Source organism: Seriola dumerili, unplaced genomic scaffold (assembly GCF_002260705.1).
Source record: "Seriola dumerili isolate Sdu_G_001 unplaced genomic scaffold, Sdu_1.0 BDQW01000149.1, whole genome shotgun sequence".
NCBI lineage: Eukaryota > Metazoa > Chordata > Actinopteri > Carangiformes > Carangidae > Seriola > Seriola dumerili.
The window spans coordinates 9710399-9734225 of NW_019174404.1; the positions used below are offsets into that span (position 1 = coordinate 9710399).

At 40.6% G+C, this 23827-nt stretch overlaps 2 protein-coding genes across 4 annotated transcripts; one reads left to right on the forward strand and one right to left on the reverse strand.

Annotated features, from left to right (window-relative positions):
• Positions 1 to 1482: 1482 nt before the first annotated feature.
• Positions 1483 to 11293, forward strand: dlk1 (delta like non-canonical Notch ligand 1). Of its 3 annotated transcripts, none has more exons than XM_022750709.1 (7): positions 1483 to 1621; positions 1755 to 1772; positions 2114 to 2193; positions 2399 to 2462; positions 2958 to 3088; positions 3893 to 4034; positions 9080 to 11293. In XM_022750709.1, the coding sequence occupies exons 3-7, from the start codon at positions 2142 to 2144 to the stop codon at positions 9867 to 9869; spliced, it is 1179 nt and encodes a 392-aa protein (XP_022606430.1). In that variant the 5' UTR covers positions 1483 to 1621; positions 1755 to 1772; positions 2114 to 2141; the 3' UTR covers positions 9870 to 11293. The 3 variants fall into 3 exon arrangements, with proteins under 3 accessions (XP_022606430.1, XP_022606429.1, XP_022606431.1); XM_022750708.1 differs by having other exon boundaries at positions 1758 to 1772; XM_022750710.1 differs by lacking the exon at positions 1755 to 1772.
• A 6025-nt stretch (positions 11294 to 17318) lies between these two features.
• On the reverse strand, positions 17319 to 18622 carry dio3 (iodothyronine deiodinase 3). The gene has a single exon (XM_022750821.1). It carries the CDS (start codon positions 18608 to 18610, stop codon positions 17825 to 17827), a length of 786 nt encoding a protein of 261 aa, XP_022606542.1. The 5' UTR covers positions 18611 to 18622; the 3' UTR covers positions 17319 to 17824.
• Between the last annotated feature and the right edge of the window lie 5205 nt (positions 18623 to 23827).

The window sequence follows — 23827 nt, forward strand, 5'->3', positions numbered from 1 at the left end:
TATAGCATGTGTCCTCGTTTCAGACTGATTCTGTGTGAGATGGGAGCTTCTTTGTACCGTCTTTACCCCGACTCAGCTGAAAAAAAAAAACATTGATTTAATGCATATTTGCATTTATACATGTATCCCTTGTGCTCTCGCTGTCTAGACCGCAAACCCACACGTCTCCTCAAGATGATATATTTGTAAAAAAAAAAAAATCTGTAAGTAGAGCCACAAAGCTCACAATGTCTGGAATTATAAGTGTTTCTCAGTGCTGTCATTTACCGTAGGAAACATATTCACCCTGGTTTTCGCTCACTAAAACCGCAGAGCCTGGCTGAGACACAGGCTGCATCTTACAATTGAACACTGAGGAGGATTAGTGAGACCGAGGAGCAGATTTCCCCTGATGGTTGCTTGGGCACCATTTTCAGGATCTTTATTGCGGATCTAATAATGTCTGAGAGAAGTGAAACTCATAATTAGACTCTTAGACTAAGCCATATGCTTCGTGGGAAGAAAAATACCATCCCCTGCCCTTGGGAAGGATAAAGGGAGATTGTGGACAGTGATAAGTGGACTAAGAATAGAATAGAGAAATATTATGTATGACAGATAGGCAGTGTGTAAGGGAAGTCATTCAATATTTTAAAATTGGAGGAGGGACAGAGTTTGAATTCCTCTGTGAAGTCTAGCTTGTCAATTAGTATTCTTTAAGTATTTTGTGAGAGTGGTGAGGGTGATGGTCAGCAGCGATTAATAAGTACATTTCCACAAGTAACTGTACTTCACATTCACAATATTTCACAGGCAAATATTGGACTTTTATATTCATCTGAAATCAATAGTTTATAGTTTACAGAAAATACGATCATCTCACTGGATGAGATGAAGTGATACAGATTAAACTACCCGGCAGCCCACCTATAACAGCAACCACAGTAAAATGCTTCTTGTTTTTTTTCATAAGTATTTATAGTAACAGTAATTAATAATATGTAATGCTGAACGGACCAATTCCGATGAATTCTGAGTACTTTTACTTTAGTGCATTTAGCTGATAATGTGTCTGTACTAAAATAAGATTTTGAGTGCAAGATTTTCACTTGCAATCGGGTATTTGTCCATTGCTGTAGTGTTAAATAAAGGATCTGAATACACTGACAGAAACTAAGACTAGCACATGCTAATTGGGTTGTGCTTAAATGAAGAATTAAGAGTAAAAATACTAACTAAGCAGAAACAAGCTCTTGGAAGTGTTAATAGCCTACAGAGACCTTCCTACTTCCCTGGAAGACTTTTCCAATTGCATTGAGTAATGCATTTGTAAAATACAGGCACCTTACGTAGGCTATGGTACAACTACAGCACTTCTCTCCTGGGGGTCAGACACACATTCTCCCTCTTTAGGTGGGAGGAGCGTGTTACGCTGGGACGCCGCACGATCCAGCAGTCCCGTCAAAACCTGCAGGTCCACCAGCAGCAGCCGGACCACTAGAACACCTGTAGTGTCACTTTCAACCGCACAGTCGCTTGGATTTAAAGAAAAAAGAAAGAAAGAAAAAAAAAAAGAAGGTCAAATCAAAATCCATCAAATATGACCAAAGCCACCTGGAAACAGAGCGCCGGTGCGACATAGGTAAGACGATTTTCAGCATGCCACGAGATAATTTAAGTTGATGAGCCTTTTGATTAGACAAATGTGTTGCTTTTGGAATGAAATTCCTTTTCTCTTTTCCTCTATGTTCGTGCGTAATGGAAACCTTTGGGAGCAGACGCATATGGTTCAGGTGCGCCTGTAAGATTCAATTGCCCAAGAAAAGAAAAAGCACTATATATTTCAGTAATATTTTAGGCTTACAGTGTGTGTGTGTGTGTGTGTGTGTGTATATGTGATTTTCACTCTGAGGACCTGATCGTTATAAATCTCCTACGATCATTATATCCCAGAGCTCTAAGCAAAATTTGCCATATCTGTGGAGCATCTCTCTCAGTTCTCCTTTTAAAGGTTGTAATGTTTCCGAAAAATGAACTTTTGAGTTGTGTTATCTCTGTTAAGATGAAAAAAAACGTCGCTTCCTCGCAAACGAAGAGCTCTTTTCTGCGACTTAACTCGCTTTATGTTTTGCAGGACAAAGAGGGTCAAGCTCGAAATTACGATGCATCTCACAGCGGTGGTCTCTGTTCTGGTCGTGACAGGCATCGCCAAAGGTAATCTGAGATTTTGACCAGTCCACTGAGACAAAGAGATTTGAGTCAGCTGAAAAGCAAACTCTTTTTCTTCTTATCTGAGCCGATTTGCTCTCTGCGTGGAAAGAAAGTATCGTGGATGAATATTTCATTGCTCTGAATGTTTTATGTGTCTTTTTGATTTTTGATGCAAACACGCTGCTGTCCCTTTCTTTCTGTCTCAAAGGTTGGGAATGCAGCGCAGGGTGCAACACAGAAAATGGGTTTTGTGAGAAGCCAGGGAAGTGCAGGTACTAAGCACCACCACCTCTGATTCCTGTGTGGATGATAGACCACATCCTGTGGGCTTTAGCAAGCTTATTTTCAAAAATTGCTGGAGCTGTAAATTTTCCTCCCTCGGAGAAATGCAATCACAATCCAGCCAGCTGGATCCTTCTGTTTTTTTCTAGATTTGTTAGGCGCTTGTATTGTGTTAAGTGCCAAATCAGCCTTTTGTTTGAACAGTAAAGAGCACTGTTATCCTAACAGATAGCTCAAAAAGCTTTTGGTGACAAACCCTGCTCAGTGTGAAGGGATTTTCTGGCAAAGGCTGTTGTATGTACTCCTGAGCCAAAATGCTGGAGAATTTAACCAATTACTGTATAATCAAAGATAACGTCAACCTGTCATTTCACTTACACATAGAGAGTAAATCCTGCAGACATTGTGTGGACTGGCGCCTGGCTGCAAAGCTCTGTGGGTGGTGTATAAATAGGTCTGGATTGTTGCCTTTTCCCCTCATTCAGGTGCAAACCAGGGTGGCAGGGAGACAACTGTGACCAGTGTCTGCCCTTCCCCGGCTGCCTGCACGGCACATGCGAGAAGGCATGGCAGTGTATCTGCGAGGAGGGCTGGGTGGGCAGCCTGTGTGACCAAGGTGAGTCTCATAAAGCTCCCCAGACACTCACTATCTCTATCTGCCTCTTAACACTTTCTGACATACCAGAGGTGAGGGTGAGTCACGGAGCCTCAGGGACATGAAGGTTGCCACCAAACGAAGCCGGAGTCTAGAGAATATAGTTAACTCTATTTTTATACGGGTAAAGTTAGATAAGTTCTGAGTAAGGTAAAGAAAATAATGACGGAGAAATCTGGGTCTGAGATGAAAACTGAAGCCACGAAATGACTGCAAAAATTTTCATCATAAACCGCCGCCTTCTGTTTTGTGCCATCAAGCAAGGCACATATGATAAACTTAAGAAAACCTGAAAAAAGTATTGTGCTGTGGTTGTGAAAATCCAAACGTTAAATCTTCCTAAAAGTCACATTTCCATTTCAGTGGATGCAAATATTTAAATTAAGCACTTATGTAATAATTTCTCCAATATCCTCAATGAACATTATCGCATGAAAATTACTCGTGCCCCCTCAAGCTAAGGAAGAAAGAAAGAGAGAAGATTAAAAGAAGAAAAAGATTTTTTTTGGCTCCTGGCTCAGTTTGACCTCCTTATCAGCTCTCACAGTACATCTCTTATTGTGTTGGAGCATATGAGCTGCTCGCCCTGTGTAACATGGTTAGTTATGTTCTCAGTTTTGCTCTTGGTGACAAGATGCTGCGGTGGGGAGTGTGAGTGAGAAAGTGGAAACAAAGGAGAGAGGGAAAACCAGGCAGAGAGACACAGAAACACAGCGAGAGAGAGCTAAAAACAGCATGCTATGCTTTTTTTTTTTTTTACAACAGACACTCGCCTGTGCTCATCCAGGCCCTGTGCTGGTAATGCCACCTGCATAGAGACAGGAGAGGGGGGATACCTGTGCATCTGTCCCCGCGGATACGCTGGAGAAAACTGCCACCTGAAGAGAGGAGCTTGCTTCACAAATGGGTACCAGCATCTTTAATTGGCCTTTCTATTTCAAGCAAAGGAAAACTCCAGTGTTTTACAGCCTCGTCTTCATTTGTTTATCATTAGGAGCAATAATCAATACATGCAATGCGATGTGGTGCAATGTCTGTGAGCTTTCTCTGTGTCGCCAAGGCAGCCAATCGAAGTGTATATCACTGGTAATAGGCAGTTAGAAGAGAGAATATCAGTTGTTCATTTTGCCGCCCTTGATGAGAAAAAAATGAGTATGAGTTTGGTTGTTGTGACTAGTAACAGGCAATATGGCGTATATGCATTCTTAAGACAAACAGAAACGGTTGCTTTCATATAGTCACCCCCACCCCCACCACCCCCGCAAACACGAGCATGCTAAAAAAGTTGGAATTGGCAAGTTTCCAAGTCTGTGCAGAAAAACTCCACTTGAAGGGAACTCCAGCTCATTATTCCGAGTGAGAAAGTCAACTTCTATTTTCTGAGGATTGACGTGCCATGAAGGGAAAAGAAGAACATGGTGCATATAGTGAACAGCGGCAACAAAAAAATTTTACATGCAAGTGGGTAGATCAGGTCCAAGCAACTGATGCAACTTGGAACCAATGGTGCACAGAATTAAAGCTGCAGTTACTGATTTTCAATGGCCGCTTGGGAGCAGCAGAAACATATTGAGGGAACAACATTGACATATCATCACCTTCTAAGTTGATAGGGCCAACATGTTAGCAAACGGTTGCTCATTTATACATCAGCAACATGGAGCAACATTAGCATTCATTTGGAGTAGTGTTTTGTTTCACCTCGCAAATGTAAAGCCAGTATTCTCTCTCTTAAGCCCATCCAACTCCGGAGGGAAATTTCTGGCTCTCTAGCTGCTCAGTGCTCCACTGTGTTCACCAGCTAGTCATTACATGTGTCGATCTGCTGCTTGGAGCTGAAGCAGCAGGGATGTCACGGTACCAGAATATTGGTAGTCGTCACCAATACCGTTGGAATTCCACAATTCTCACTACCAAAGACTACCAGACTGCTGCACTCAGCTAACACACAAACACACACAGGCACACACATCCATATACGTAGTCAGTGTGCAGGCAGTAGTTTAAATTGACTAACAAGGTGAAAGGACCAATGATGTAAAAATATTCATTAAAAAAGTCGCCGTTATATTTTGACAGACTGAAAAGTATAATGACGGCCACCTACTAATGTTGTGAACCTTTTGTGAACGTTGTGTGTGGAGCGTTACTACAGCAGATGCCACAATTCACAAACAGTAACAGTGACATTTCAGGACATGAACATTTTGATGCCATGTTGTTCATTTTAAGTTAACAATGTCTGTCTTTGAGCTGCTTAGATAAGTTTAAGGTGTTTCTTTTGGAATTCTCTGCGGCACAGTTTACAGACTGGCTTCTGGTCATCTATAACTTATAACTGCAAAATATCTCCATACAACTGTCTTGGCGTGTTTTCCATAAGTCATGGTGGACCTGCGGCTGCACACGCATTTGCTGCTGTTGTTGTTATTGTGCCTGTCTTCTTCTGTTCAAGTTTGATGTCAGACTAGGACACTTGTGATGTTATTATACTGCCCTCATCAGTCCCGAAAGAATTACATCTCTAGAACCTACGGCATCTACAATACCTTTGGTACCTACGGTACAATAGAAAATCAAGTACTGTCACATTTTCAGGATTTTGGCATCGACTTGGTACCGAAGTATCGGTTGTCGAGCGGGTAGTGTAAGGTGGGTTTTCAGAAAGCAGCTTCCTGCTGTGGCTGAAAACAATAAAAAGAGAGTGGTTAGAGTGAATCAAAGCCGTAAAGTCGTGATGTTGTAAAGAGAACAGCAGCCCTTTAGCCCCGGCATCATATCGATACCTTAATTTAAAGTGGTTACTACAAGTCGATTTTTTACCGTTATTAAAAAGGAAAATACCTGTCCATTTACACGAATCGATACACTAAATTTTGTGACTGTTTCATGAACTGCCATGAGACTGGGTTGTGCTCCTTGTTGCTGACGAGCAGACACCTTTACACAGTAGCCGGCAGTGTGTACCTGGGCAGCATCATAAGATGCCTCCTAGTTCAGGGACTGCATCCTTTGAAGTCAACATTTCAGGATGGAATACATCATAATCTCTCAGCAAGGCCGTCATTTTTCAACAGCTCCTCTCTACAGTATGTGACCAGACACTCAGCCATCTTTTTCCTGTATTTTGGAGGACACACCTGATGTGTACTTTGCATAACCCATATCTCACATCACTGGGAAATACTATTTAACAGGAATTTGCCTTCAGGTCGTTCATCAGTCACTGACAAATACTTTGCATGAAATGAACCACTTATTGTAAAAAAAATAACTACTAATACTAATAAGTATAAACAACACTGTTAATTTGTGCTAATAGCCTGGATATGTTATAGCACAGCATCAGAAGAGGAATTTCTTCATTCTCTGTGTTTAATCATGCAACTTCAGTTCTACCAGATTTGCTGTTGGCATTTACCACTATCGAAGTCACTGGAGGACAAATTTGTGGAAATGTTTTGACTTTATGAGTTGAAGAGAAACACCTGAACGTGCCAGCAGCTTTGTCCTCATTTGAAGAGGTGAGGCGCAGGTTCAGTCAGGCCCTCAGAACCTCTGAAAAGGATCCACCTTCATGGGTCGCGTCCTCTACCTCGCTAGAATTGGCACACAGCTGAAGTGTGACAGAGCCTCTGAATAGAGCTATTACAGTGGATGCTCTGCTTTGGAAGCACCACTCAAAAAATTTAATTTCAAAACAAAAGCCCGCATCTGGAATTTTTGCTTTTAGATAATATTCAAGATTGACCTTATGTTCATAACAAAAACAGCTGCTCATTCCTTTGAGCTCTAAAAATCTGTTGTCCGTCTTCCCACTGCTGGATGACAGACAGGACTGATGCGTGTAGGAATCCTCCTCCTGCCCATCAGATGCATATGAAAGAGTCTCTGGAGACGCAGCGAGCTGACACAGCCCCCTCCAGACTCTGAACCCCACCATGTTTATTCTGTCAGGCAGCCTTGTTATGGACTAGGACGACACACCTAAAATTCAATAGTCCACAGCTCACTGTCAGTGAACTGACAGCTCTCCGCCCTCATAAAAGAAAAATAATGATTTGAGTCTTATTATAATTTTCACAATGAGACGACTGGAGCCTCACTTGTATGTCAGGGGAATTCATCTCTATTAAAAAGGGCTGCATGAGGTTTCATTAATCAGCTCTTCTACGAGGCACTGGAGATGTCTACAAAGTATGCCGGAGCTATTATTCTTTTGACTCGCAGAGACAGAAAGCTAAGAACTTGTGTAATTACATGAGCTACTATAAGAGATATTGATTGTTTTTACCCCGGCTTTTTATCGGTGCACTCACTTGGTGAGGCACAGCTGCATTGATCACATGCTGCACGTGTGGGTGCAGGAAGATTATTGCAGAGGCAAAGCGAAGACTCCTTTCATATCTTATGACTGGCACAGGTTTTTAATTTGCAGAAAATGAGCTGCACTGTTTTTCATTAGTGGTGGGTGATACGACTAAATTCAACACCAGAATATTAATACGAATTTTTCTGGAGCTGAAAAAATTAGCAGATTAATTGATTGCTGCCAAGTATTTTGATAATCGATGAGGCAAACATGACAATCATTCTCTGGTGTCAGCTGCTCAGTTGTGTTGCTTCTCTTTGTCTCATGATACAGTAAACTGAATATCTTTAGGTGATGGGCTGCTGTTTTTTTTAAAAAAACAAGCTATAAGAGAGTCTTACATTATTCCAATATTAATACATATCACAGTATGACAAATCTACTTAAAATATAATGCATCTTATTTATGTTCATATTCTTGACATATGTGACACAAAAACCCCAATGTCTGATGTAGTTAGTTTTCAAAGTTTGCTTGAAATCATTAATTTCATAAACTGAATTTTATTACAGGATCTTATCATCTCATTAGGATTTTACACGATACAATAAATAAATTATTGCCTTGTTTATCACATTTTCTAAGATGAAACAACTTGAGATACTGCAAACACGAAGTCCTGAAGTACATTTAAAAAGTCTAAAGACACACAGAAGCTAAAAATTTATTTCCAATGTGGTCCTTGTTTGTGAATTTAAGGTAAACACAAGACACTTGTGCTACAGAAAATGGACCAGACTCAGTGAATAGCTCCCTAAGCTTAACATCCTAAGTCCTATTATAACTATTAATTTAACTGCTGAGTTTTTCGCTAGGTTTTGGAGAACTGTGGTACCACAGATTAATTTTGCAGTATCTCACAGTACTACTTTCCTGAGCTTTAATGTAGTCCTGACAAATGAAGTGCTTTTAGTGCCATGGCTTCCCCTGAGAGCTGATATCTAAAAACAAACCTAAATAATTAAAATTAACTTTGGGTGCAATTACAGCCTGACGTACCATAACTAAAAAAACTCTGCATATTTTCTTAGCTAGATTCCAGATCCAAAAAGATTAGCCTCAGTTTTTCCTAAATGAAGGTAAAGTTTATTATCATAGAGCCTTGTTGCAGTGTTCTGCTGCTCAGCCATTTATTGCAGTCCTCCAATCCTGTGGGTTCTTAACTGGTTTATTTAGCTTTAGGGTAATTTCCTCGACTTATTAAGGACACTTAATCCTTAAACGCTTTTTCTAATAAAATTAAAAATCCCAAAAATCAAAGGCACATGGTTTTCTCTGGACAGTGGTGGTATTCTCTGTTTGTTAATCTTAATGTGATGTTATGAATGAAGCATCTTCTGCGTAAGCAGGCAGATCCTAGTGATCACGGCCCAAGGACATTCTCCTAGGGGACCCCACAAATTATGGATTTAGAAAGCATCCCCTTACTTTTTGAAATCTACCTGAAAAATAGGATTATGTGCCCATGTGATGGCTGCTTTCTAACCACAGGGTGAAATATTCTGTAGTAAACTGTTTACACGATAGCAGGTCCTGTTCTCTCTGCTGTATTGTCACACTGTGCTGCTCTGTCCTCCAGCTCTCCTTGTCAGAATGGAGGCACATGTACGGACGCCGATGGCTCAGCAGCCTACTCTTCCTGTTTATGTCCCCCCGGATTTTCTGGAGACTTCTGTGAGATCAGCATCGACAGCTGCCAGCCTAACCCCTGCCTCAACGGTGGCAACTGTTCAAACCACGGCCTGGCCTTCACGTGTGCCTGTCCGCACGGCTTCACTGGTTTCACTTGTAACGACACCACCAGCCTCTCGCCCTGCGCAGGCCGGCCCTGCGCCAACGGCAGCACGTGTGTTGGTCAGCCTGATGGAACCTTTCGGTGCGTTTGCCAGAAATGGTTTACAGGTCCCACATGTTCCCTGCAGCACAGACCAAAGGCCAGATCCAAGCCGGTCGGTGCCAGACCTGTGGACCACCGAGTGTTCGCGCTGACCCCGCAGCATTACTCCCTCCCTGCTCACGCCTTCCACAAGCTCCTCAGACCCCCTGAGAGAGACCTGCTAAAGATCACCCTGAAGGAGACCGTCCACTCCCCTGGCGTCCTTGTCACCCAGGGTCAGCTCATCTGCTTCGGCATACTGGCCCTGCTCACCTGCCTGGTCATCCTGGGCACTACAGGCATTGTGTTTTTTGGCCGCTGTGAGACGTGGCTGGCTAATGCCAAGTACAGCCAGCTTGTTCGGCAGCAAAGGGAACACCTGCTGAGAGAAGCTGGCACCACTAACCAGGAAGAGCCTGAGCACTCAGTAAACATCATCCTGCCTGAGAAGATTAGACTCACCAGCTTTGGGAGACACTACACCTCCATCTGATTAAATTGCCTCTCCCTCTTCCTCACTCCTTCTGGAAGGAGTTTAATATGAATGTCTAAAAATAGCAACGAAGGAAATACTATGACTGTTGTACAGTTGCGTTTATATAAAGTGAGAGATTCTGGACTACCTTGGGATATATTTGAATGTACAGTTTACTGGATGAAGTGGGCAAACAATGACATTGGATTCTAAAAACTACTCATTAGATATGTATAAAATGATAAAATAATGTTCTACCAAATAGCACATTGATGGCTGGTAAAAAAGATGCCATGGTGTGGTATTTCTTTAAAAACAAAACAAAGCAAAAACATTATGGTTTTATGATTCGAGTTGATTTGGAGCACAGTAATGCTGTTCATATTAGAAAAAGGAAGATGATTTTGAAATAGGCAGCAAACAGGACTGCACTTCTTTCAGTATTTGTAATTAAACTTAAGTAATGGTAGCAATGATTTTTAACTTTTAAACAAAGTGCACCCAGATTTTAGAACCATCACTAGAGCAGCAACAAAAAAAAGCAATTGGCAACTATTTTGATTATCAATTTATCCTTTTAGTCATTTATCAAGTAAAACTGCCAGACATTAAATGGAACCAGTCTCTCCTGTGTGAGGATTTAATGATTTGCTTTGCTATATATGATAGTAAACTGAAGGTCTTGATTTTTCAAAATAAAGCTAATATAGTGATATTGATGAAATAAGAGGGATAGTGATAAAATAATTGATTGATCGTGAATTAAAATAATCATAAAGTTGCAGCCTTGACATCTCCATACAACATACTGTGAATTTGCCATTTCACAATTACTGCAAAAATACATATAGTGAGTTTGTCCAGTATGTGCAGTTAAAAAGTGTAATGAGATATCACTACTTTCCACCAAAACAGTTGTACTTTCAAATCCTGCAGGTCATCACTCTACAGAATAGGCTCATTTTCTTGTAGAAGGTATTACTCTATGTACCTGGAAGTCATTTCATTTCCCAAATAGCATTCACTTTTCTCTCTCTGTAGATGTATCACTTTAGATGTTGGTTTTAAAAGGTATATACATAGATGTGCACTCTCTTACAAAGACGTGGGTTATTTCACAGCTCCTCCAGAAATGCCGCTTTCTGTCTTTATTTGAATCTATTCGTATCCATGCCACGGATATATTCACACCTTCGCCTCTTAATTGGTCTAAAACTCATTTGCAGTTTCTCTGAGATTTTGTGAGGTTTTCCAAACATTGCTTCTCACTTCTAGAGTAGGAATTTCACAGGTAATGCACCACGCATCTGTGAGCCCTGAAATCAATACTTTAACATCTGTTACGTGCTATTGGTTTGTCTCATCATGCATGAGATGGTCACACACTCCTGATGGAGGGAGAAGCAATTATGGAAAACAAGAAAAAAAAAAAAAAACATGTTTGTCACCCAGCAAAGATATACTGTGGTTAAACATGGAACATATTGCATATTGTAAAATATTCAAATTCATTCATTGCTGATGTGAGGGTTTCTGAAGCATTCAGCATATGAGGAGATGCTGTTAGTGTGGAGGGCTTTGTTTACCATAATTCTCTGATAGGGATGTTATCTTGTGTTTATAACATCACAGAGTCACATTTCAGGTTGCGTATGACATTGTCCAGAAGTCCAAAAATAATGATTCAAAAAATAATGATTTATAAGTAGCATTTCTACTGGGGATGAGTGGCTGTGACCGTGCAGCAGGTATTTGTTCCAGTCTGGGATTATTTGCTGTTGTACTTTGACTTTTATTGTCTATTCATTGTTTTAATAAAATACATAAAAAGTGTCCACTTGACAAGAAGGCTTGCAGAGATACATATCCGTACACCCAAAGGTGACTTTAGTCTTGTATTTCATTTACTGTCGTCATCAGTCGTATCCAGTTCAGGAACGCAAGAACCACCAGATTTATATTGAGGCTATCTCCTTCCGCTGCTGCTGTTGTCTCGACACAACACAACAACAAGCAGGTTAAGACAAGATCAACTGCTTGGCAAGTCCGACACATCCGCCGTTTCACAGTGTGAAATCCACCCGATGCACATGCTGTATGCACCACCCCCACCACCGACTTGTCCTGAAATCAGTGGAACATCTGCTCTCCTGCTTTGTGCTATTTAATAACCCCCACCCCCCCCACCCCTCCTTCCAGGGCCAACTCACTGATAATCACCTGGATGATAACAGTGACTCTATCAGCACTCCTCCACTGTTCCGAAAGGTGAGACAGTGTCAGATAACAGTCTCTGTCTCCACCTTGTGGTGCCGGTTATCTACATCACCAGGACTTCAGCTGCAGTACTCTGCATCAAGCGAGATCACTATGTAGAAATACAGTAAAGTGGGGGGGGCTACATGTTTCCCTGAGAGCCAACCTGCAGTTTCATCCTGTCTGATACAATAAAAGTCTGGTGTTGCTCGCTTGTTATGAATCAAAAATTCACAAGGGGAATATGAAATGATCCCCATTGGCTCTTTTATCTTTAGTATCCGAGCAGATGAAGCATCCCAGCTTGAAAAACCCCAAGCATGCATGGTGTATGAAGAGCATGAAGCTCACACTGGTTTCCTCTATGTATGTGACTTCTCAAATCCTGACACTCGGCAGTAAGTTTACTGACATCACGTTATGAAAGATGAGGATTCAAGGCTCTGTTCACTTCCACAGGTGTTTTGCCAGGTGGAGTGAACAAAACTGTGTCCTAATGAGAAGGATAAAGGTGCAGTCACACACGGTTTCTCTTCCCCATTCATTTCCACAAGGAACAGGGTGAAACGTTTTTCCTTCCGCCTGAATCACTTCACCCAGAGTTCAGTTTGATTGACTTTTAAAACATATCAAATTATACAGTTCTCCAACATCCAGCCAGTGTGAGAGAGGGAGTGGGACTGAGCTCGCATTCAGGAAATCACCATTTTTACTATGTTATCACACTACGAGACTACAAACTTGTTTGAGATCACTCTAATCCATTCATTTTTTTTTTTTACCTGCATCAGAAAATGTGACATCATTACATGCAGGGAAATCTCTGTTGAATGGAACTGTAATGTGACTGCACCCTTAAGTTGTCCCGCTCTAACAAGTACAACAAGAACCAAGAGAAGGGAGAGGGAGAAGTCAATCATGTGCACCCACACTATCCTGAGAAGAGGCCTCATTAGGCAACATAAGTGACGTCAACATAACGTCTGTGTGGGTGGGCTATGGGAACGCAGGGGCTTTCAAACATAAATATTTAAAACCGTTTCCTCTGGCTGCCATTTTGGGACAGAAATGTCCCAGACTGCCTTTGATGCAATTTTGTCTTTGTGCAAACCACTTTAAAGAATAAGCGAATTTCAACTTGACTAAAGAATCCAGTCCTCTAAGTTTAAGTTCTGGTCATTGATCATATGTTAGAATATCAAAAAGATGATGTTTGCTTTAACTAAGACTCCTGCTTGGACAGCAATATCAAATTAAATTAAATGTGAAACCTTTCCAGTGACCAGACAGGTAGGTATAAACTGCATATTTTTAGTTTGCAGGTACGACTCAGCAGTTTTGCTTTCCTGACGCTCTCCTGTCAAGGCTTTCCAAACTACAGAGCAGTGCAGCAGCAGATCTCAGTTTTAAGGGCTCATGCAGCGCTTAGAATAATCATGTAGTGTCAGACTGTGACCACAAGGTGTCATCCATCCAAAAGAGGACGGAGGAAGGGCTGTAGCCAGCAGCTGAGCACCATCGCTCTGAAAACACTGCATTTAGTTTTCATGAGTTGATTGGAAGTAATTTAATGTTTTCACATACTTGGAATTAGCACACACATGCCTGAACAGAACTCTGGTTTTCAAGACTGCTGAATTTTATCTCTCCATTTAGTATCATTTTTTCTCCCGACATCATGTTTTTTAAACATTGATTATGATGCATGAGAACAATGTGAAAACGAAACAGTAATGTTTCCCAGTTCCTATTTCACCACTCTGCTTCTGAACCAGCAATGCAAACCACCACAGGAGTCAAGGTGCAGCCCGTCCCACATAACAGATCATTTTCCACTTTGTTGCTGTGCTATTTCAGCTCACCAATTGGGTGACATTCAGGGCTTTTTTTTTTTTTTTTTTTTTTTTTTCCCCCCCTACATCCAACCTCTTCTCACTCTAGACTGAACATTATTGGAAAATGTCTCAGGGACTCCTGCTGTGTTACTGCGTGTCCATGACCTACAAAGACTAGCTTTAAAAATCTCTGACAGTCCCGCAGATCTGCATGACTGGCAGCACTTATATAAGTAAAAGGAGTTAAAAGGTTAGACTGCACACTGGTTATTTAATCAGCATGGCGTGCGTATGGACTACTGTCTTTTCTTGATGCTGCAACTTGACCCTAAATGACTCCTATACCACAGCTAATTCAGTCAATACTTGTGACTCCAATAAAGGTTTCCGAATAAACTTTCATAAGAACACCTTCAGTTCTGTAATAGTGTTTGTGCTCCACAGTGTTAAAAGTGGCCATGAAACGTGTCTCCTGAGGCTCAGGAGTTTATTTGTACCAGTATAAAGAAGATTGTTTGGAGCATGGTTAAATGTTAACATGCTGAACCTGAATCACACAGGTTTCACTGAAAACCTTTTTTGTGTGCTGAAGGCCCCCGGCTCCCCACCACCAGACATTCATTCGTGGAGTTTTGACCCTGGGGAGAGAGGGGCCCTCACCTTCAAAGCTGACCAGAGAAGCTGAAAAAAAAAAAAACTCCACCTCAGCAGGCCCATTCTGCTCCCTCCAAGTCATAAAACAAAACAGAACAGCAAAAGTTAAATCTCTCCCCCAAGCCTGAGACCCTTAACCCTTTGTTCCCGTCTGCCTCTCCGCTGACAGACATCCATGGAAAATCGCACATGGAAAGAATCCAGATTCAAACAATTCCAGTTGGGGTTTCTTTTCAGGGGTGCACACTGGATACACTGCAAGTTATATTTCATTTAGGCAGATACCCCTCTGTCAGCTGACAGCTCCATATAAATACGTATGCATTTGTGTGTTAAATGAGTTCCAGATGAGCTGTAAAGTAAGGTCACTGTAAAACCCCTGCAGTCACACCAGTCACATTTTCTCTTGCTGGACTTGTTCTCTTTTCTGAAAGCAATGTCAGCTCATGGCCAGTTGCATACTGGAAATCTATTGTTTATGATCAGGTCAAGCAAGGTGAACTTTTCCCTGTTTTATGTGAATAATGTTAGAGCCCAGAGGAGGTCAAATTATCTACAAATCTACAGGAAAAAAGAGTAAAGATTTGACAGATGACTGAAAAAAGTGAATGGAAGTTCTGCTTTCCTGTATTTAACTGTCTCGCACAGGGCTGCAACTAACTATCAATTTACTGATAATCTTTTAGGTTATTACTATTGTAATAGAAATAATCAGATTATAATGCAAAATGCCCATCTCAGTTTCCCAGATCCCAAGGAGATGTCCTCAAATTGCTGGTTTTGTCTGACTAACGGTCCAATATCAAAACAGATAAAATGTATAAAGACATACCAAAAAGACTATAGCTGTAAATCCATTACGTTTGAGAAGGTGGAAACGGTGAATGTCTGGTGTTTTGTAGACTGACTAATCGATTAACGACGTGCTAAAGTCATGGCTTTATATTGTTCTGCTATTCAACAACATTATTCTACCTGCATATGGACTTATAATGTTATGATGTCAAGGACTAATGTGGAGTGCGTACCTGAATTAGCAGCAGAAGCTGAGATTTTAACCCCTGCCACCACACGAACAGAGTCCTGATGAGCAGGAAGGATGTGATCTTTTTTCCTCTTTTCATCTGAGATATGAAGAAGAACACAAATCCTGTTTCCCTGACCCTCAACAAAAGCTTTCTCTCATTTCACTCAACTTCATTACAACCAATAATTTCAAACATCAAGTGATATTTATAGAAGACGACCTGACTCAAATTTGTCTCAAAGCTGTAGTTCATAAGCAGTGTTTTCTGTTTAAAAAAAAAAAAAAAATCAGCCACTTTACCAACAATGAGCATCCTTGTGTTGTCATTATATGTCAGAGTCTTGAACCCTGTCATTTCGGTCCCATTTATGACTTTGCCTCCCTGTTGGAGGTAACGGCTCTGTTCTCCAAAGTTGACAATGAATAATGGCTCTGTGGACGCAGGAGGCACGGGGAACCAGAGCATCTGACAAGATGTTGCACCACACACAGGTTGTGTCAGAGTTATTATATGGTTTGCTGGGTCGGCTGTGTCTGAGGCATTGCCCCCTGTTGTGTGTTCACTGCGTCGTGACTCCTGTCTGAAGCCTCTGAAGGGATTTTCCTCCAGTTTTATTCGAAAAAAAACGTTTTATTTTTTATTTTTGTGGATTTTCTTGTTGATTGCACGTTTTCAGACATGCTGAAGTCTCATGGGAGTGATAATTCAGCATTAAATCACTTCAGAGAGTTACAGATATGTCAGTATGTTAATTGCGTTAGTTTCCAGGACAATTCAGTTAAATGCCTCCACTCTTAACGCTGTTACCGCTCTGTGACCGGTGTGCTAAGCCCTGAAAACATTTGTGTGTTTAGACCCTTATAGGTGGATATATCACTCAGCATAATAGGATCAAGTGTGATTATCCTCATTTAATTGTGAGAGGTCAAAAGCTTAGGAAGGGGCTGCGGAGAGAGAAGCACGGCTTGTTCACTGCAGCATTAAGCAAAGACCTGTAATCACCATCTACACAGCTTTAAAGGTGACTGACCACTAATTAGACACAAGATGTTACATCCAGATTGCAGAGACCAAACCTGTTGGCAGGAAGTATTTGATGTGAGAGAAGGCTGAACATTCTCTGTGTGAAAATGACTGTTGACTAAGGAAAAAAAAAAAAAAACTTAAGTAGAGAAAAATTCTGTCAAATTAAGAGGCTCTAACAAAATGAGACAATACTGTTGAAAAAATGCTCTTCACTGTGAGAATAAATTAGTTTTGAATTGGGGAAAAAACCAAGAATAATCATAAATTATGCAATACTTGAAGTTTTGCAAGAGTTTTTTGTGTTTGGAGATTTTGTGAGATCTTCAGCATTTTTGAAGTTATTTCATATTTTCTGCTTCTCCACATCGGTTTTAAAGACTGCACTTGAAAAAAAAAAAAAGGATATTTCTAGAGGAATCCAGGGTCCAGGTCTGTTGTGCTTTACTGTGCAGGAAATTGAACATTCATCCTTTTTGTCCTCTTGGTACAAGAAAGCAAATGTTTAAAATCTATACGCAGCATGACGTTATTGCAAAAAAAAAGAGAAGAGAACACACCAAAAACATGCACACAGCGATAAAAGTATTTTGCTTACAATAAAAAAGACCAAGTAGATCAAAGCATTTTATTGTATGAAAAATATATCCATAAAACGGAGCAATATTTACAAAACAGCTGCGCCATGCAGGGCAGAGAGCAGCACCTTCACTGTGATCTCCAGTGTTAAAAACATCAGTGTCGGTTCTCTGGATTCATCCCGTTTAAAAACCGAACTTCACAACAACACTGAGGAGCACAGTGATGCGCATTTCTCAGCATCCTGGCGGATTCAGGAAAGGCGCGTTTACACAAGGAGAAGAGATAAAAACAGAACTTTTGACACACAAAATACTTTTGTTCACAAACAATCAAGGTCCAAACAAACTAACCTCTTTTTTGTGAGTGGATCCTAACAGGATGCAGGCTAATGTCCAATATGAAATGAAGGAGCCTACTGTAGTACATCCTACAATGTTGGACAAATTACTTTGATCCAACCATATGAAAAATAAATACACTTAACCATTAAAGAGGGAGAGAATCTGTCTAACTGGAGTTATAATACTGAAAAAAATGTGCAGCATTGTTTGTTTTTGTTTTTAGTCACAGCAGCTCTAGAAAGATGAAAATTAATCTACACATGAATAACTAGATTATCGGATTTCTCCAGCCTTCTTCTGTATTGATCCAGCCACTCTCTGAGCTCTGAGATCCGATACCCTTCAGGTCCTCTGCCACCCTGGTAAACTATCTTTCCCTCCTGCAGTATATAAAGTCTGTCGAAATAAGCTCCGTACGCAGCGTTGGAGGAGTTTTCCATGCTGTCGACGACTACCAGGCATCCGGGCACCTCCAGGTGCATCAGCTGCGCAGCGTTCAGCCTGTCCTCCAGACACCGGTGCTTGGGGATCTGATAGGGCGCGTCAGTGCTCATCCAGCCGTCGGAGGGGTGCGCTTCCTCTATGTACACAACTACAGAGTCTGCTATGTCCGCGTTTTGCTGCACAACTCCCTGGAAAGCCTTGAGGCGCGCCATGAACGGTGGTCAGGTGCAGCTGCCAAAGTTGAGGATGAGCGGTCTCTTGTCCTTTGCGTAATCGAGGATCCGGCTGCGCCGCTGATCCTCCAGCTGAACAACTTCGGTGTTGGGCGCTCCGTGTCCGAGGTGCGCCGCTTTCAGAAAGTCCAGTTTGTGACCGTGCCACACTGCTTTGAGCGACTCCAGGCTGAAGAGGCGATTGGAGTCCGATATGCAGAGAGGAGGATCGATGGCATCGCCCTCCTGCTCCTTCATCCTGAAGAACACCTTTTTCCTGATGCAAATGAAGTCAAGCAGCCAAAACATGACTGCTGCCATCAGAAAACGAGGCAGCAGGACGAGACAGACTATTGCATTTTTAATGGCTTTAATGGTATTCATTATCACTAGAATAACAACCCGAATGGTCTTGCGCTGTGCCACGGTCTTGTGGGTTGAAGTTGGGTTACTTGCAACTTCCCTTCTTTTTATAGCACCGGCAGATTTGAATGAATCACACCCCGCCTCCAAACCGGGGCCGAGGCCTCACATGGTGGGGATTACCTTCTGTCAACTCCCCAGCTTTGAATCTCAGCCAAAAGCCAAGGGTGCAGGAAAGGGTGCGCCACAGCAGTGCGCAGTCTGGAGGGAGTCGCTCATCATTTTTACAATCAGACTGTTCAAATTAACGTTGAAATCCAAACGCGCATGATGATGTGTGATCAGGGAAACCCTTCAAGTGTTCGAGCGCATCGTGTGTATCGTGTGGCAAAAGCCTAAAGTTGGTGCTGCTGCAATGATGAGTGTTTTGCTGCAGCACATTTCTGCAGATGCTGCTTGGCTATGCTTATAATGTGCTCCACCTAAAAAGGACTGGCCTATTCTGCCCTTCCTCCACAGGAACCAGTGTTAGCTAACCTGAGCTCACCATGACATGGGGTTAATATACCCCTAAGATGATTTACATTAACACATGTATGTGTCTTACAGTAAAAAATGATCCATCAGAATTGGATCTGTTATGGAGCACCGTTAATGCCTCATGATGAAAATTAAAACTTAAATTGAGAAAAAAAAATTCTGGTATTCAATCGAGAAATCTGTGAGAAGACCAACTTCTGCTGAAATCTGAAATAAAAAGTCAAATCATCGGAAAAAAAGGTCACAGTTTTGAAGAAATGTCAATTCTGAGAAAACAGTTTGATTTCTGACTTCAGGGGGGAGAAAAGTCGCTCTTTCCAGAAAACATTGCACTCATGTGGAAAAGTCATATTCCTGAAAATAAAAGTGAGAATTTGCAGATACGAAATTCAGAAAAAACAAGTGAGATTGTGTTTCTCAGAATTGTGAGGTCTCAGACTTCAAATTAATCTCAGCCCTTCAACTATTTTTTTTCATGTGGCTATAATCCTCTTCCTCAGGTGCTCTACTGTGTCAATTAAAGTAACATAAAAATCCCTCAAAACACAGACGCACACACACTGAGCTTCCTGTCTGAGGGGATACTGTGCAGAAACAAGGGCTCATATAGCACTAAAACACGTCAGGGTATGAATCAGAATGAGTAACTTTTGGGGTCCAGAGAAACAAAACATCATCTTCTGCTGTGGTCAGAAATCTCCCAGATTTATACTTCTCTGTAAAAGGGCCCTGGATAATTTTAAATGTGTCCTGGCTGGTGTCTGAAGGCTCATAAAACTTTACACAATGTTCAAAACAGTCTCTGAGGTGTTTGAAGAGCTGCTCTCTTTAAATAAACTCTCAAAATACTTACTCAGAGAGCCCCCAAAAACAGAAAAAAAAAGTTGTACCTGCACCCCGAACCTTTGCAGCAGTACGTTTAAATTTCCCTTTGACCGGCAGTTGTATTTTAAACTAATGGTTGGACTTAATGAGATTTCCATTACAATCAGCAGTACATTCTTCATTCTATTTAACACGTTAGTATAGTGTTTGGGAGCTTGACACCACACTCATCAAATGACTCATCCAAATCAAGAGGAAATAGGTTGTTGGTCCATGGTCCTCCACAACAACACATACAACTGATGCCCCACTCTGACGGGACGACACGGTGGCTTCAGAAATAAAACCTTTTCATGATCATAAATCACTAGGTTTAGGGGATCTTGGTCGTCATGGTTACAAGAATAATCACTCGGTGATAGATAGATAGATAGATAGATAGATAGATAGATAGATAGATAGATAGATAGATAGATAGATAGATAGATAGATAGATAGATAGATAGATAGATAGATAGATAGATAGAATACTTTATTTATACCCTAGGGGAAATTTATGAAACAAGAAGGGAAACAAGCAGTGGTCTACTATTGCTCAAGTCCAACGTTTTTCTTATGACACCGAAACACTACTTCATTCTTTTGCTATTTAGGAACAAGAGTCGTAATGACTGGGGCTGACACTCCAATTTGTCTGGGGAGGACAGTCTCCATTCATCTGCTGTATTACATTAACTATATAAACTATAACTAACTATAAACTCTTTGAACTTAAATACACCTGACTGGCCTGTCGGCCTTTTGAGATCCTAGATCAAATCAGTCTTTAGTAGTTGTGCCAGTTGTCTGAAAACAGAAGGGCATAGGGCTTAAACTAAGTATATTTTCATAATGGTTTGGTTGCCCAAGGACTTAAAAAAGTTAAGAAATAAAATAATGAGTAAAAAGCAGTTTTGCCACACATCCTTCACTGTACACTCATATTTCTTGCACTGGCAGTCATTATAATCATGTGCTGTGAAGAGTATTTATCGTGGCTCAGTCCCACTTTCAATTCTTCTGTTCTCCAAAATGATTTCTTCAAGGTTTCCTGAGGCTAGGTGGGTGGACGTGCGACAATGCGTTTACTTTATTGATCAGTCACACTTTTGACCCATCTCACAGATTTAGTGTGAAAGGTACAAAGTTCATAGTTACAAGATAACTGTGAAAAAAACAATTTTAAAATGTCAAGTCAAATAAAGTCTTAGTTTTATTTACACAGCCCCATATCATAAACTCGCCTCAGGGGACTTCACAATCTGTATGACATACGGACGCTCTCTGTCCTTTGATACGAAAAAACTAAAAAAAAACATAAAAAAAACATAAAAAACAAATAAATAAATAAATATTACATATAATAAATAAAGTTAATGTTGGAAAAAAAATGGAAGAAACCTCAGGGAGTGCAAAGAGAGGGAGTAAAAATTCAATTATTACATCAACACTGAAAGAAAGAATCTAACTGAATCACTTTGGCTTCTGCAGTAACTGAAATGAAACAGTTTTAATTACAATAATCAAACTGAATCGAAACTACACCTAAGATGAAAATGAACATCATTACTTATATTACTGCCGCTACTACTGCTGCCATTGTCATATTAATATTACAGCTACCACTACTACTACTTACTACGAGTGAAATGTGTGCTGACTTTATTGATTATTATTTAATATGTGATATTTTTTCATCTGGAATTCATTGTTTGGTCTCATAATAATACAATTAATATAGCTCTTACATGGAATAGGCAACTTGAAGTATTCAGTATACATTATGGTGATGCATATGGAGCACATACAAGCAGATGAAGATTTATGTTGATCAAAAGATTAATGGTAACAAGTCAGAGTCAGGTCTTGTGTATTGTGAGTGTTCTGTTCAGCGTCTGTCTCAGTGTTCCACAGGGATACAACATCTGGTCACACATATTAGCCATTACTGGCCAAATGCCATTCACTGGTCTGGTGTGCTTATTCAACAAAAGCTTTCCAGTGAGCATACAGTATATTGGTTAAGCCCTAATCTCCTGTTACAGTAAATCCATGTCATATTTGACTGCAGCGTGGCCGTAAACCAGACACGCAGGGGAGGTGTCATTTGTCTGCAGCCCACGGTCGTCATGATGACTCAGAAAACAGACGACGGGAGTCAAAGTTTATATCTGTCTCGGTTCATCTGCCAACAGATGAATTCAAAACAGAACCCAAAATGCTAAAGGAAACCAATATATTTCCCATGATATCATTTACACCGGTAATAACATAAAAACAATTTACTAAGATTATGGTCCAACTGGCCCTATTTTCCGATTCTTTTATTGTCTTGTCTTGTTTTTCTTCCTCTTTGGTTTTGTGTTTTCCTTTGGGATTAATAAAGTACTCTACCCACCAGTAAGCATGTTCCCATCTATCTGTTCCATTTTCTTTCTTTTTTTTATACATTATTGTGTCAGTTAATGTCAATGAGACATTATAAATTTGTTGTTATTTAAACCTTTTGACACAGACTTCATTGTTCAATTTTCACATTAAAACATTTCTGAAACGTGCTTGAAATGTCGCAAAAAAGTTTTCACTTGGCTGACGTGGAGAATTTAGTGTGTCAATAAAAACAAAACGCATCAAGGTGCAATGGAAAAAGGCTGAGCACATGAAGTGAAACTAGTAAAAACAGTGACAGATAAAAGCGTAAGGTTTGTGTGACACGATGAGACGTTCCTCAAATTCAAACAGAAGTGGTACATTTCATTTTGTGGTGCCCAGCTTCTTCTTCTTCAATGGTTTAATGGTACACCTCCTTTCTGTACCATTAGTTTTATTACTAATTATTGCTGAATTGATTAGTTGGTTAATCAATTAGTCAACTGATAGGCATTAACTGTTTGGACAACAATATCAAAAACAGCAAATTGGTAAATCTTTTAAGTCATTTATCAAGCGAAAGGGACAAACCTTCGCTTACTTTAGCTCCTGTACTCTGAGAAATTGCTGCAATTACTGTTTTAAATCATTCTTGATTGTAGGTCGGACAAAATGAGCAATTTCAAGATGTCAGCTTGTTCTCTGGAAATGGCGTTTTTCTCTATTTTCTTACCTTTTATAGAGTAATTTAAGTAATATAATTAATAAATTTACCTGCAAATCAAATATTGTTCGGCTTGTTCAGATGTGTGTACACAGCAAGTCACTGACCAGACTTAATATGAACATAATGTTTGACTTTACAATGTGTCTGGTATGCTTCATTATTATTATTCCTGCATGTGATGACAGACTGCTTCTTTATGAGGGCAGCTCATTTAGATTGGGAAGCAGAGAAATGACTGGTGGAGCTGTAATGAGTTCCACAGCTGACTCATCATTCCTCATTCTGCCATTTTCTTTTTTTGGTAGACATTTTAACGTATATGTCATCTGTTTGTCCTGCCGTTCTCTCACTTTGAGGCAGCTTTTCCCTCCTCCATCCTTACTCCTCCTTTTTTTTTTTTTTTTTTTTGTTGCCCTGCACTGAAACTGTATTAACACTCTATTATCTAAACCCTCTTTACTTTCTCACAGCAAGAAAACAGAAGTGTTTTGATGGAAAAAAAAAAAAAAAAAAGGGCTCACCCGCTGTGCCTAAATTTGCTTTGAGGAATTACTCTTTTGTTGTTGCGGCTGAAAACCAGAGTTGTATTCTAACCTGCTTACTTTTACCTCCTATAAACTCTGCTGGATTCTTGGCAGCAGCTCCAGGTTCATCTGAGGACAATGCAGATCTGGGAAAACAGCCCTTTTTCTGCCGCTTACTTATTGAGGTGGCGGGCTTCCAGAGACCGCAACTGA